The sequence below is a fragment of the Battus philenor genome, unplaced genomic scaffold (assembly GCF_028537555.1).
Source record: "Battus philenor isolate CCGP_79_NKW_IND1 unplaced genomic scaffold, ilBatPhil1.0.hap1 SCAF_3, whole genome shotgun sequence".
Classification (NCBI taxonomy): domain Eukaryota; kingdom Metazoa; phylum Arthropoda; class Insecta; order Lepidoptera; family Papilionidae; genus Battus; species Battus philenor.
This window is the reverse complement of record NW_027181693.1, coordinates 6,927,272-6,940,905: the sequence shown is the minus strand read 5'-3', so window position 1 is coordinate 6,940,905 and position 13,634 is coordinate 6,927,272. Positions and strand designations below refer to the sequence as shown.

Below are 13,634 nucleotides of genomic sequence, written 5' to 3'. Positions count from 1 at the left end.
GAAAAACTAGATTCAGGTCGCTTCCATATTGAAAATATACGGGAGACTTGCAGTGGACGTCCAGCTGCTGTAATAATGATGAGAGTCATATTCCCTAATAGTTTTCGAGTGAGAGACATAAGAAGATAGGGTCGTAAATATGTTATTCAAAATAAAAATAATGACAAAACATTGAAAAACTTTAATACTTAATAATCAAACAAAGTATAGTTGACGTACTATAATTTTCAAAAAGCCTGCAAGTCTACATACGTATACAACAATAACATTTCTTTACAAAGCGAGAACAATAATCATAACATACATTTTGTACAAGCAGTTTTCATGTACAATATATCAATTGACAATAATTGATTGTAATAGTTACATAAATTACATTAAAACATTTATAAATAAGACATTCTAAACATATTAATTATACAATATTATACATTGTATATTTTGTAATAATAAAAGATTTGTTAATTCGATCTGGATTTGTATAAATAATAGATAAAAATTTCCAAATCGTTTAAAATAAGCATCCTTTATCCGCTAATTATAAAATGTTATTATTCATATTATGAACATACCGGAGGTTTAACAGAGTTACAAAGGCATTTAGCCCGTGGCAAGTTACGCACAGGAGGTTGCAAAGGGCGAGATATCGCAGCCGTTAAACGATCGATGCTTGGATTTTCTTCGGGAACTTTAACGCGGCGTTCATGGTCCATTCGTAACTTTTCAACGTGCTGCGCATGGGCCACGCTACGTTGCAGCATGGCTAGGCTGTCCGTACGAGCGGGAAACCGTTCCAAATTACAAGTTACCTCACCTAATTCGGCCGTATCTGTGTCTACAATTTCTTTATGGTCCAAAATCATACCCAGATTTAATTTCAAATTCGTTGTTCCGTCTCTGAACAAGAGACATACACTCGCCTGATCTAACACTCTTAGTGAAAAATGTTCGTTAATTTTTAAGGCCTTCATTTTTATTTGGAACGGTTTAAATTTCTGTGATAATTTCTTACTCTTTTCTTTTATAAAATTATCAAACTCTATTGCTAGCATTTCTTCGTTATCCACTCTCGGCGTATTGCCTCCAGTTCCTCCGAGTTTTACAATTTCGGGATCTTTCACAGCCATTTGTGTATCTATCATTATTTTTTGCAACACAGGAGGATCGTTGAGTTCATGCCATTTCCAATGTGATACTGGCCCTATTTCACGGTCAAGCACAACACCTTCCGTTTGATTGTATTTGAGTCTGAACAAAAAAAAGAAAAATATTACCTTAATTTTTTGACAATATTTCTATAGGTAAGCAAATAATTCTACACCCAAAAAAAATTTAGACTAAAAGAATTCGCCAATTCGTGTTGGTCGGCCGTTGAGGACCTCGAGTGATGACGAGCTGGTGGATGTGGCGCGGGTAGGCCCCCCATCTAGGTGGGCTGTCGACATAGTCAAGGTCGGGAATTAGCTGGATGCGGGTAGCACAAGACCTGTCACCGTGGCTAGGCTGACATGTTGATTATTATAACACTACACCACCACGATTTTTATAACTAAATGTTTATACCTTACTTTACCAGTATGATCGAAGACAATGCCATTTCCAAGATAGTCGAATGTGGCAAGGACCGTCACTGGTCGAGGGCGACCTTTCTCGTCAGGCTCTCCATTGCTATAGACTACATACCGTTGGCCAGCATTCATTTCTACAATTTTGATAAAAAAAATATATTTAATAATTATAACTTAAAAGTTTCTTAAAAAATTTACAATCTTCATCTAGGCACAATAGAGGAGAGAAGAGGAACTGGGCTTTATGTTCAAACTATAGCACATGACAATTCACGATTGTGGTAAGTAACATTACGTTTAAAACTGATGTCAACTCTTATTGTAGTAAAGGGTAATGGAAAGTCCTATAAACTTTATTATGCTCATTAATTATGTATGGTAAGATCAATTAAAAAATAAGGACTAAAAGCTTTTAACCCTAAGGTTGGCGCATTTACGTGCTATTAAAATATCTATAGAAGTCTGTATAGATAAAATAACGCATTATCTTTAACAAAATAGGACATTAGTTTTTTAATAAAGTAATTTAATTAGCATGAGTTAAATAAAAATTTAAAATAGTACGTTATTGAAAGTACAACCCAACGTAAGCGGCGCGAATGCGGAGTATCACTAAACAAACGGGTAAATTTTCAGTAGTGCCCGAATGAAGTGAATATTTCTTATAAGATTACTTTCCCCAACGCGTGTATAACTTATTCATTACTATAGTTAATACGTATATGTACAAAAGATCTTCAAAACGTTCGACAATAAGCAAAGCTAACCTTCAGCATTATAATAGTCGAGTGCTAATCTGCCATTTCGATAGTACAACCGTCCTCTTCCATCTTCTTGAAAATCCGCCAGTGTCTCTCCCGATTCATAATGCATGTGCTTTTTGTTCTTATTATGTTCGAACCAATCAAATTCTGGATGCGACGGTCGCATGCGGTATACATTCATCTAATATTCACAAATTAAAGTCTTCTAATTTAAAAAAAAAATTATAAGGAACTACATAAGATTAACGTAGAATTAAGGACAAGCATGTACTTTCGTCTAAATTAAATCATGCAGGGGTACTTCATTTACTCCCTGAATATTTTTTGACATTGGTGCAGTCTTAATAAGTCTGTTTTCAATATTTATTCTGAATCTATCTAGTATTATTATCTCTATAAAAATAAAAAACGTTATAAATAAGGTCAATTGCCTTCATTTATAATCAACTTCATTCAATCAACTCGTTCTAGTGGACGGAAGACGCCATATGCAGGCCTACTTGTGTTTGGTTCTATTTGATCTATGGGGGACGCTATGACCTACAATGGACGTCGTAAAGCTAAAATTATGATGGTATTAATTATAACCTTTTTCGATAATAGGTATTTTTTGATACATAAGATTTATATTGTCGTAAGATGACGAACGCAGGCAACTTCACATGAGCGTCAAAAAGCTATGTAAAATGAAACTGTTATAGTTCCAACAATATAACCCTGCTCGAAAATGATGTTTTCTGATGTAAAATCAAACGTAACTAGTAGTTGTCGCTTAGTAAGTACAATAGTGGTTATAACATGTCAATTCCATTTTTTCCTTGTTTTCCGTCAATAAACGCCCACTGCAACAATCTTCATGATGTGCAGTATTCCGGTGCCCGCATTCAGCGATTTCCCTCAACGTTAACTGTGCCGTCGGTCCACCTAATGCCCGGCCTACCTGCGCCGCGTCAACCAGCTCATGGTCGCCTACAAGAATCTTTCGGCCCCAATGGCCGCTGGTTGCATTTTCAATTCTCTTGGCTCTTTTAAGTGAAGTATAAAAAGTTGCTTATTTTTTCAAAAGTAAATTACGTTAACTTTTAACATTAATTTTCACTATTTAAAGTATTATCGATATCAGTATATATCCCCGGACAAATGAATTAACACTAATAAAATTTGAAATGGAAACACAAAAACTAAGCTATCGACGGCATTATTCTTAACCTTGCAGGCTGTTAAAGAATAATCTGAAATAAATTGAAATAATATAACAGCAGTAGTAATTGTAACATACCTTTCGAACTATTTTTTCTGTTGGTAGCATAGTCCAGCCTTTGTCGATGAAAGAACGATTTGATAAAGCGTAACGCACCGTCCCTTTTGCTTCTGGTTCGGTCTAAAATGTAACTTCTTCATTAGTAATATTTAAATCAAAATTTTTATATGAAGCGTAGTGATTTAATAGTGTACAAATTTTCTTTATAATATTTCAGGCTTACGCTGATAGTTTCAGATTTTTTCTTAAGAATCTATATAAAATAGTAAATTAATTCTTCAAAATTATAAAATTACCAATAATATATTCAATAAAATAAGTTACAAAATTTCCACAAAGCTTGACACTGTGTAAATTGTCAAATCATTAAGAAAAAGTACGTCACATATAAAATCCTGTCAATCATAACCTCTTTTGATATACAATCTAGAACGTTAGTTGATTATATATATAATATAATTTATCAAGTATCATCTTAACCGTATCTGATAAAACATCACGTATTAAAAAATGAAGTGCTCGCTCTAAAATCTAAAATTAAACTTCGAATCGAAGCTTTTAGTCTAATATTTATGTAAAATATTAGACTATAAAAAACTTAGTGTACAGTTCACCAAAAAGTTTAATTTTTAAGGTTATAGATTATTTTAAATCGTTGTGCTAACATAATATTAAAAAATTAACCATTTTTATAATAATTAACTACTTCGTCGTTTTAAGTAAAAAAGGGATAATTAAAATGAATACTTTACACAAATAGTATAAATCATGATAATTCTTTAAATATTACCTTTAGTGGTATGATAACCTTAGTGTGTAATTAAATAATCTGAAAAATACATTAACACTGCGTATACTTCCCTTCCTTTTCAATAAATATTTCTTCTTATAAGCTGAGTGAGTTCAATTTCTGCGGTGCCTTTCAACTTGTATCACTAGTGGTGCAACACAGTGAAAAAATGTACAAAATTTCGTTGATTAGCCAAAAATGGAATATCCGTAACGTCTAAATATATAATATTTAGTTTTTTAACATTTATAAAATGGTTTGGTCAGGTTTAAAAACATCTCAAGTTTTTTTTCCCATAATAGTTTTTCCTCATTGATTAAGATTAGCTACTCAACGCTTAAATGTATAACTAATTTATGGTTAAATCGGTAATGATCCTTGTCTTTTCTGTTGCTTAATAAGCAGTACCCAAACAATGCCGCAGATTTCGTTTTCAAATTTTTAAAAAAATCTTGTTTTTTACTAACATTCACGTGGCTTATTTAAAAAACTTAAAAGTTAATATAAAATATGCGCCCCTCGTAAAAACAGCAAGTCCCATGCAAATATTTATAATATTAACTCCTCGTAATAATTAATCAGTTTTTTGTGTTAGTAGTTATTTAATTTTCAAAACATTTTTTTATTCTTAAGCTGCGATATAATTCTTTGATTTTATTTCATGAGTAATATTCGCGTAACTCTCAAAGTATTATTTTCTTCGCGAATAAATATATGTTACAAATCAATATTCTCATTTTCGATATGATTGAATTCGCAGAAACTCTGACTCTGATACATTTTTTGTATTTAATAAATGAAATATTGACGTTATTTTTAAGGAAAATAATTTTTTTATATAAAATTTCGACTTCAAAAATAGGCGAAATGTGTATAAACCGTGTGCACATTTCGCGTATTTTTGATGTAATTTATAAACCATGTCTGAAAAACTGCTTCGCATTTGCGGAAATTCGTCGAGCTATTTTAGTAATTCTAAGAGATTGCTGAAGTGCTACTCTGCAGGTTCGTGCCCCATTAATACGAAGATTTGATGATAGTCAGATGGCGCCAGATCTGGTGAGTACTGCGAGTACGGCAGGATGTCACATTAAAACGATTTCATATAATTAACATAACTGCTTGCTAATCAGCAAGTCCCAATTGTCGCGAAAATAATAGTTCCGTTGACACATGACAGACTTCAAGCAATGTCGGAAGTGAAACAAGACTTAAATTATACTCAGCACGTCTGTGTACATTGGTTGATATTATTCCCACAGATGTATAAATGACCATGTAACTTTGACGAATCCAAGCATTATGTAACGGCGTTCCGTATGGAATAGTCATCTGGTTACCTCTCTATACTCTTAAAATATCTTTCCTTAGTTTTGCTGTGCGAGAGGAAACGTTGTCTAGTGAAAAAAATCACTGTTATTTCTTCGGGTCCAATCCGGTCGATTTACGATTAAAGCTTGGTTTAGATTAATTAATTATTAATCTTTTGGATGCAATTATATAGGGTTTTTCTGGTCTATCAAAAGCGCTCCGTGTCTTTCAAATACTTCTAAATTGTCAAAATCAAGTCTCACGTGTTCTAATCGACGTAGCGGGGTCATCATATATTTCTACCAGCAAACTATGACATTCAACAACCTTTCTTCTTTTCTTTCTACCTTTTGACAAAAAAGAAAAGCAATGCACGCTTCAAATGTTTTTTCCTGGTACAGAACTTGTCATGATCGCAGAATAATAAAATAATGACAGTAGTTTTAGTGGACTCAAGTTGGTACCATTTCTTAGTTAACTGGAACATATTAATACACTTGGTAAAACGATCCACTAACCAACGATTTTGTTATTTCTTTTTTAAATTTGCTTTATTAATGTAAAAAAGACTTAGAACAATCATAGTATAAGTACGACAAACGTTTCCGATAGATACCTAGCCATCCTCAACCTCCCCAAAAACGCACGTGTAAAATAAAATTAGCGGAAAAACTAAAACTTACTGAATTATGAGTTGGTTGTAGCATTGTTTCCGTTGCTAATACAGAGTTTTCAGTTTTTTTCTCCATTTCCAAAACATCTGGAGTTATTTCATCAAACGTCGTTTCAAAAAAAATTGGTTGCACTTTTTTGTTCCCCTCCATTATGTTGATTAAAGTCGTTGCAGATTTCAATATTTTGTCTCCTAATATTACTTCATAATGTTCCGAAGTTCTAGATTTTTTTAACAACTCATCGGCAGCAATTCCCAGTTCAGATTCCTCGCTAATAGCATTAGTTTGACGTCTCTGAAGTGATTGGGGCAACACATTTTGTTCCATATATGTTAGTCTTTTTCCGGGCTCTTGAACCGATTGTTTAATTTTAATCATTTTAATGTGTTCTTCGTCGATTGAAGCATTTCTTATTCGTACACGACTGAAACTTACATTTTCTACAGGTGCATAATTTTTTTCCAATTCTTTCTCTTTATGAAGGTTTTCAACTTTGTCGACATAATTTTTAGGTTGACCAAAAGCCGTCAACGTGGTCTAAGAATAACAATAACAATAGGAATTTAAGGTAGAGGCATAGTGGTGTCATATTGGAAATAATCGACAATGTAGAAAAGAGGCTTTTACATGTGTAATAAACCTGTTTAAACACAGAAACTTTTCGTAATGTTAAATTTACAAACTACGATAGGAAGTGGGGAAAAGATTATTTCAGGCAACAGAAGAAGTTTAACATTAAATTACTTACATCAGTATTTCTAGTTTTTTTCTTAGACATCTGATAAATATAATATCAAAACAATATAAATTGTATAATAAAATTTTATAAAAATATTTCTCACAAAATAAATATCTAAAAAAGCTTATGACACATGATCATATGACGTAAATTGTCACATCACAAATTCCAAAAAAAATATCGTTTTTCGAACTCTTTCTTAACAACATACCATATCAAACAATTTTTATCATTTTACATTCACCTAGGGTGGTATGATTTCAAGGAAGAAAAATTGCTAGAAAATAAAATTTAACTGCGATAAAGTTTTAGAATATATATTTATTGTAATCTTAATATGTAATTAGTAATTAAATTTAAAAGTGTTTTAAGCATTATTTGGAAATATTTCAATTATTTTGTGAAGTTTTAACGATAAAAAAAAATTTGTGTAACCAAGCGTGCTTTCTGTTATATAGTTACAAATTCTACAAATATATCCTAAATGATACGCTCTCGTAGTTTAAGGAATTAAAAAATACTTTAAATTTTGATGTGTACGGAGTAGTGTTAATAAAAATTCTACTTACGTCTAAAAATCTATATTTTGATTATTATTGTTTACCGTGTTTATATTAACACAGGTGATAGAGAATTTTTAATAATCGCTTTCTAGCAGAGTAAAAATTATGTTTTTTTTTTGTAACGAAAGGTCGCTGCGTGTTGTTTGAATTGACAATATTAGCCGTATGAAAGTGGCAAAGCGCCGATGGGGCTTTCCATAATTTTCATTTTTAATAATTTAAATGGGAAGCTGCCTACTACTGATCTGTCATTAAATACTTGTTCAGAATATTCAGTCGAGGCTGCTCTGGAGGGTCATTTTCTCCCACGACCCGCCACTATAATAGGAGTAAGAACAAAAAAAGTAGCCTTTCTTACAAATCCTAGAGTTCCGAAGCCAAAACCCTTTAATTTTCAAAATGCATCATTTGTCCGGACCAGAAAAATGGTGGTAGGCCATTTATTTGGACTTACCAAGACTTTCATAGCTTCTGTCCTTTATTATATCATAATGTGTAAGCATTATTGTTTAAGTCGCGGGGAGGAGCTTACTAGAGGTGTTTAAATTGCCTTACACAAACTATAGGTATCTACTTGGTATTACACATTAATAAAATTATTTTCTATGAGATGTAAAAAAATATTACAAACAATCCGAAAAACATCTCATAAGCTTTTTGAAAATCTCTGGAGTTTGACAAACAAAACAATTTGTATGATTGTGTTCTATCTTGTACGCTTTTGGTAAGCCTACTACGCGAAGTGGAAAACTAAAATTTGTTATTTAATACTTATCATTGCATCATTTATATCATTTGTATAATCTGAATCTCATAGAAAATGTTGACTGAGGAAGTCAATTTGATTCGGAATATTTTGGACTATACTAGCATATTGATTTTTATGTACTAATCACTACAAACATTACGATAAATTGACATTCACAGCTAAATGTTTATTCAGAATATTTAAAGAATTATTATATATCGACCTTTCAAACAAATGTAACATTATAAATAGTTAGTAGCATTTGAGTAAGGTATTTAAATTAATAAGGGTATTTATCAACATTGTTATTACACTTTAATAACAACTAAAGACGAAACTAATAATTAGCTGATTGACTGATAAATTGTACATCGAACAATAACAACACATGAAACTTACGGGTTTAGGTGGCTGCTGTTTATCTTCAATTATTCCTTGTTTTATGTTCTTATCCGTTTTAGAAAAATTTATATCTTCAGCATCGTTTTCGTTAAATGTTGAATTAAATAATAGAGGCTGAATTTCTTTTTTTTGGTCCAATTTGTAAACAAAGGGTGTTTTAAATTTAAAAATTTTTTGACCAATTATTATTTCATAAGCTTCTGTTAATTTGCTTTTTTGAAATAATTTATCATCTTCCATCAATTCTATATCCGATTCCTCACGAGTAACACCAGTATGGCGCTTTTGTAGGGTTGAGAGTAAAGTATCCTGCTCTGGGAGTTGCGGAATTTTTTGTTCAGGGCTTTGTTTAATTTTTATCATTCCAATATGTTCTTCGTCGATAGAGTCATTTCTAACTTGTACACGACTTAAATTTATAGCTTTAGGTGGTGTAGGTTTTTTACTAAATTCTTGTTTTTTAGATTCTTTTTGCGTTTTTAATTTATTTCTTGCTTCTTCAATAGCTTTAGTTAATGAATCTTTTTCAGTGATTTTATTTTTGTCTTGAGCAATTTTCTTCGATTTTGGCAGAGCTTCTTGTTTATCTTGCTTAATTTTTCTAAAACCATCACCACTTTCTTCTGATTCTTTCGTTTTCGGGGGTTTTTGTACTTTTTCTTTCTTTTTAATACTCGCATCTTTCACTACTTTGGTTTCCTTAATTTCTTTTTTATTTTTTTCGCCCTCTGTCAAATTTTCCTTTTTAGATTTAGGAATAAATTCAGGTTTTTTTTTCTTTTTGTCAGACTTATCTATTTCAGTCTCTACAATAGTTTTTAACACTTTATTTTTCTTGCTTTCAACATGTTTATGTTCTATAATCTCGTGCTTTTCACTTTCGGTTTCACGCAACAAAGCTCTTTTCTTCGGTACCTTACTTTTCTTTTCTTCATATATTTCTTTTTTTCTTTCTTTTAATAAATTTACTTTTTCTTTTATCTGCGTAAGTAGTTCTCTTGAACTTATGTATTCTTTTAAATTACTTGTTTCTTTTGCTTTTGCCGGAAACACAAATTTGAATGCTTCTTCAGAAACAGTTTTTAAAATGTCTGTTAATGTTTTGGGCCTGTGTGAATTGTAAATATCATCTTGGTCAATATTTTGTAAATCCTTTTTTAAATTTGTTATGTCTCGTATGTTTCTGTCAATAAAAAATAACACTAAAGTACATTATCTTAGCATAATACTTCACTGATTTTTAATTTTTTTATAATTATTTCTTTATACTTCTCATCAATTTGTTGCCATAATGGACGTGACAAATGCGCCAAATCTTCGGCTGTTTTTAAACTCAATAATTGCTCCGTGTCACTAAACAAAACAAAATTCAAATTAACGCAATACTAATTTTATAACATCAAACAAAAACTATAATCGTAAAATCATGACGCTAGTTTAAGAACGCCCCACAAAAATTGTCTTAAAATATTTTATCAAATGTCTAAACGTACTTAAAATTAAGTACGCTTTAAAAGAGTATTTTAGAACTACTGTAATAAGTTACAGTTTTTTATCTACCTAAGTACACTAAAATATTATTAACTTAATTGACTTCAAAATGTCTAATATTGTTTTTGATCTTTTTTTCATAGGAATTCGCTGTGGCGGCAAATATGGCGACGAAGGCTTGTCTTTGATAATCTTCCGATATTCTTTAGGAGAAGTTCGTGTTCCCCTGCGAATTGATAAATACAATATTCATTGCATGATAAATTTCTGTCTTAATTAAAATCGAGTAATTAATTATAGTCTGTTTGAATACCTTTTGCTAGTTAACAACTGGCGAACTTTAGATAGCCAGGTTTCAGTGTGTACGTCTGGTACATCTTGTAATGTATCACCCGTTACAAATTTATTGTATATATTATGGCAACATTTACATTTCATTTCGTGACTTGTTTTTTCAATACAACAGCCACAAATAACGAATATTTCGTTTTTCCTAACGGTTATGCCTTTCAATGCATTACTGATTCGTTGAAGTAATGTTTTACATCGTGGACAATTTATTTTACTAGTATCTGAAACATCAGAATATTTGCACATTACTTGGCTTAATAATTATTATTTATATTATTAATGAAAGTATTTTACCGATTTTCCTTATTAAATCGCTGGATTTAATTATTAAACCTTGAGAGTTTTTAAGCACAAAACCTTGAAGTTCCAATAAATCATAATTAATGATTGTCTGCAAAATTAAGCATAAAACATATTTTATTAAGTCAATGAATCAAATTCTATAAAGTACACTCTTGCGATCAATAAGACCTAAAACAATTCTTTTTGTTGTCTTCTGAATAAGACAACGGCATGAATAGCCAGTTTAGTATAGTGTACATGATTAAACTGCTCAAGTTTGGACTCTGCAAAATTTGGACAATAAGATATAGAAATTGGATTATAAAATAAACTAAATTGATTAATATGAGTTAAAACTTACATCTCGAGGTTCTTCTACATAGAAATAAATCTCAAATCCTGTTTGTGATATGATCTGTTTTAACTCTTGACAATCGAAACAGTTTTTGCAACAAAGGCATTGTTTTCTGTGTATATTAACGAAAATTATTAAAATTACGTTGAAAATATTATTTTCTAGTTATTCGTTCTCCAAAGTTATAAGTAGTACTTAATAACTAGATCTAAATATCTATTTTGATTTGGTAAAACTTCTTTAACTAACTTATTGGTCGACCAAAATTGACGTATTATAAATGTGTGTACACCTGATTTTGTTTAAACTTATTTCGACCAAAAGGTGTCTTTTGTCACATTTGGAAAAAATATTGTTATTACTTTCAATTTTTAACCATTATGAATGCTTTTTTTCAAAATTAATTACAATTCGACCCTTTGGGATAAAAGTCCACATAGGAACGGTATTACCGCGACTCGAAAAGAGGACAAAAATCAAGATCTAGAAAGTAATCACAGAAAATGAAAACAAAAAATATGAAACAAAAATCTTACAAGAGAAAAGCTGTTCCAGAAATTTCTTCAGAGAGTGAAGATGAAGAGTAATGAAATGGTGACAGCGATGACGAAATAAATGTGGATGTCGAAAATGTAATCAGTTGTGGTATCGCTGCACCATTTGTGGAGTATGAGCTCATGCTTTATGTACATATAAACCCCAGATGGATGGACATCTGTGATTTATGTGCTTTAATAATAATTATTATTTCAATTTATACTTTAATAACTGAAGTAGACTTAACAACGACTTTTGATTTGACCAATGATTATAATTGATTCTAATTTGTGATTGTCGCCTTTACCTTTACTATATATGGTTGATCGCATTTATATTTTTTTTAATTAAAATGTTACATTGTCAAAGGTTAAACTTGTATTCCCAAGCATACGTTTGAGGCATTACCTAGTCAGGAGCAATGTCGCGCAAACATGTTTTTTTACAATCTTTTTCTTCTTCTAATAGGTCTAATGTATATGCTCTTGTTGTTAAATTGTTGAATACTAGATAATTAAAGTTTTTGTCAAATAATACTTTAGATGTATAATAAGATATTAAAAAGATACACCAATTTTTCCTTAATTCCTTCCCAGCCTATTAAAAAATACATAATCCTAAAGAATAATTCTTTGTTTAAAATTTTATTAACTGTACTTCGATGTAAACATAAAATTTGCACCACTTAAGAGTATGGAAGAGCTTTTTACTATTAGCTACGTTTAGGCCATTTTAAATATACTTACCCAAAAAACATTATGCAACAATTTCTTTGTTAATATCGTAACGTTTTTCACAAATTTCAATTCAATATACCACGTATTTAAAAGCACATGACAGTTAAGACGTTTTGCATGATAAGATTAAAAAATACTACAAAAAATATTTTTTTATCTGTGTTCTTTACGTATAGAAGAGATATATACTGACTCATCCCTATATATCAGGAACTGTCAAGGTTTACATACTTAAAATTTGGTATGAGCATGCACTTCGGCAAGTAAAGGTCAGCTAAGAACGGATTTTTTAAAATTCTACCTGCAAAGGGACTGATCAAAAATGCGTAATTTACAAACATATCTCTTATAGATATAAAAGTTGCATGTTCAAATGACGTAATGTAGCTCCTACAAACTATAGCAACCCGGTCTAAACAATTTTTACACACCGCCTTCACATAACGGGATGAAATGCAGAGGATTTTACCACCTGTCAATTCAAACTAGTCGCTTAGATACTGCAGCATTCCTTTGGTGCACCGAAATATGAGGTGGCATATTTTGTAGGGATACACAGTTATAGTCGCGCTACCCACGTAGCAGGGTGGACGAGATTTTGCATGTACCTATACTTATCCCACGGCAAGTCACAGCCTGCCTTCCGCATTCTACTGCGGGATTCCCCCTAACATGTGCTCGTGTCTTCGGGTGACGTAACAACCTTAGACAGAGATAGTAAAAAAAATTAACCGGCATCGTCGGAACCGCAGTAGGCCTGTGTATCATAGAGATCATAACCCACGTTCAGTGTATCTATAGAGAGACATCAGTGTATCTACAAGAGAGTCTAACAAAGCTTTCTCATCTGAGAAAGCTTTGTTAGACTCTCTTCCGCCATTTATTATCCCCTCGCTAACGCTTTCAAAAGCGATAGTAATGGTTGATGTTCGGCTCTCTTGGGCGCCTTCGAGTCAAAATGCTAAAGGAATATCGACGAATGACACCACAAGCCGAGGCCCACTTAAGGCCCAATAAAAATATTAAATACTCCAACATTCTGCTCTGGTGTTCATCTGCCT

At 31.6% G+C, this 13,634-nt stretch overlaps 1 protein-coding gene across 3 annotated transcripts; it reads right to left on the bottom strand.

Annotated features, from left to right (window-relative positions):
- Positions 1–266: 266 nt before the first annotated feature.
- LOC137927133 (probable DNA double-strand break repair Rad50 ATPase) lies at positions 267–11,027 on the bottom strand. Of its 3 annotated transcripts, XM_068770946.1 has the most exons (10): positions 10,957–11,027; positions 10,625–10,883; positions 10,406–10,537; positions 10,090–10,173; positions 8,818–10,003; positions 6,378–6,905; positions 3,612–3,713; positions 2,336–2,513; positions 1,564–1,702; positions 267–1,248 (listed from the first exon to the last, which is right to left on the bottom strand). In XM_068770946.1, the coding sequence occupies exons 2-10, from the start codon at positions 10,747–10,749 to the stop codon at positions 561–563; spliced, it is 3,162 nt and encodes a 1,053-aa protein (XP_068627047.1). In that variant the 5' UTR covers positions 10,750–10,883; positions 10,957–11,027; the 3' UTR covers positions 267–560. The 3 variants fall into 3 exon arrangements, with proteins under 3 accessions (XP_068627047.1, XP_068627049.1, XP_068627048.1); XM_068770948.1 differs by lacking the exon at positions 6,378–6,905; XM_068770947.1 differs by lacking the exons at positions 10,625–10,883; positions 10,957–11,027 and having other exon boundaries at positions 8,818–10,022; positions 10,381–10,473.
- Positions 11,028–13,634: the final 2,607 nt, after the last annotated feature.